The sequence below is a fragment of the Acanthisitta chloris genome, unplaced genomic scaffold (assembly GCF_000695815.1).
Source record: "Acanthisitta chloris isolate BGI_N310 unplaced genomic scaffold, ASM69581v1 scaffold28138, whole genome shotgun sequence".
Classification (NCBI taxonomy): Eukaryota; Metazoa; Chordata; class Aves; order Passeriformes; family Acanthisittidae; genus Acanthisitta; species Acanthisitta chloris.
This window is the reverse complement of record NW_008687972.1, coordinates 1-1,110: the sequence shown is the minus strand read 5'-3', so window position 1 is coordinate 1,110 and position 1,110 is coordinate 1. Positions and strand designations below refer to the sequence as shown.

The 1,110-nt window shown below is 63.2% G+C and overlaps 1 protein-coding gene across 1 annotated transcript in view; it reads right to left on the bottom strand.

Moving 5' to 3' along the window:
- The window catches only part of TIMELESS (timeless circadian clock), a gene marked incomplete at its 5' end in the record, with an annotated part of 6,658 nt that extends 5,551 nt beyond the window's left edge, over nucleotides 1-1,107 (bottom strand). Inside the window, 6 exon segments of the mRNA XM_009080852.1 lie at nucleotides 58-213; nucleotides 312-413; nucleotides 506-568; nucleotides 644-758; nucleotides 844-997; nucleotides 1,068-1,107. Coding sequence (XP_009079100.1) covers nucleotides 58-213; nucleotides 312-413; nucleotides 506-568; nucleotides 644-758; nucleotides 844-997; nucleotides 1,068-1,107 — 630 coding nt within the window.
- Nucleotides 1,108-1,110: the final 3 nt, after the last annotated feature.

The following is a 1,110-nucleotide window of genomic DNA, read 5'->3' as shown; positions in this document are numbered from 1 at the left end:
AGCACTGCAGAGGACTCTGGGGGTGTCCCTGTCCCACCACCCTCCACCCCAGTTCACCTGGTCACGGAACATGAGGGAGATGATCTCCAGGACGTGCAGGGACCATTGCTGCTCAACCTGGGCACTGGCCAGGAACTTGAGCAGGTCGTCCATTCCACTGATGTGCAGCGCCCACAGCACTCGATCGTGAACACTGGCATCGCCGTCCACACCCTGGGGGGATGGTGGGTGGGGTGTCAGGGTCCCTGGCGAGCCACCACCATGGCCCTACACCTGCAGGGGAGACAGAGAAGGACCCTGGGGCCCAGTACCTGCTCTTCCCTGGGGTCTGCGGGCACGTGCAGCACATTGCGCACCAGCAGCAGGATTCTCTCGATCAGCAGCATGTCCTCTTCCTGCCGATGCTCCCAGTCCTGAAGCCAGAGAGCCATCAGGGCCCCCTGTAGCCCCCATGCAGGGACAGACCCCACAGCCCCCCAGAGCCATGCAGGGACATGGGACTCACCAGCTGCAGCAGGTCGTAGAGCTTCTCACTCAGCACCCCAAAAACCTTCTCACTGGCAAAAGCCTGCAAAGAGCCCATGTGAGCGAGGGGGGATGCAGGCAGAGCCCCCTCCCAGGGCCCCTCCCTGGGCAGACTCACCTCTTTGTAGGCCTGCAGGTAGGACACCACCTGGAGAAAGTGGTGCCGAGAGGTGGCATCCGGGGGCACCTTCCCAAAGCAGAGCAGAGCCGGCTGCGTCAGGTTCACCATCAGCCTGTGGTGGAGAGCTAGGGTGTGAGGGACCCCTGCTCCGCAAGGAACCCCTGCGGGGACACCCCTGACCCGCAAACCCCCAATACCTGATGACGGCATCAAAGAGCACCTTGTCCTGCGGGTACTGGACGAGGATAGGCAGAAGATCGTTCTGCAAGATCTGGGCGACTCCCAGCTGCTGCCGCACGTCCCGGGTCTCATCCTCATGGCGCAGGAACTGGATCAGGTCCTTGATGCTCTCTGGAGTGGGGCACAGGGCCATGAGACCCTGCTGCCCCTGGCCTAGACCACCCTCCCAGCGCCCACCTACCCAGGCAGTCAGGCTCGCGGTGGTACACTTCGCCCTCCAGGTA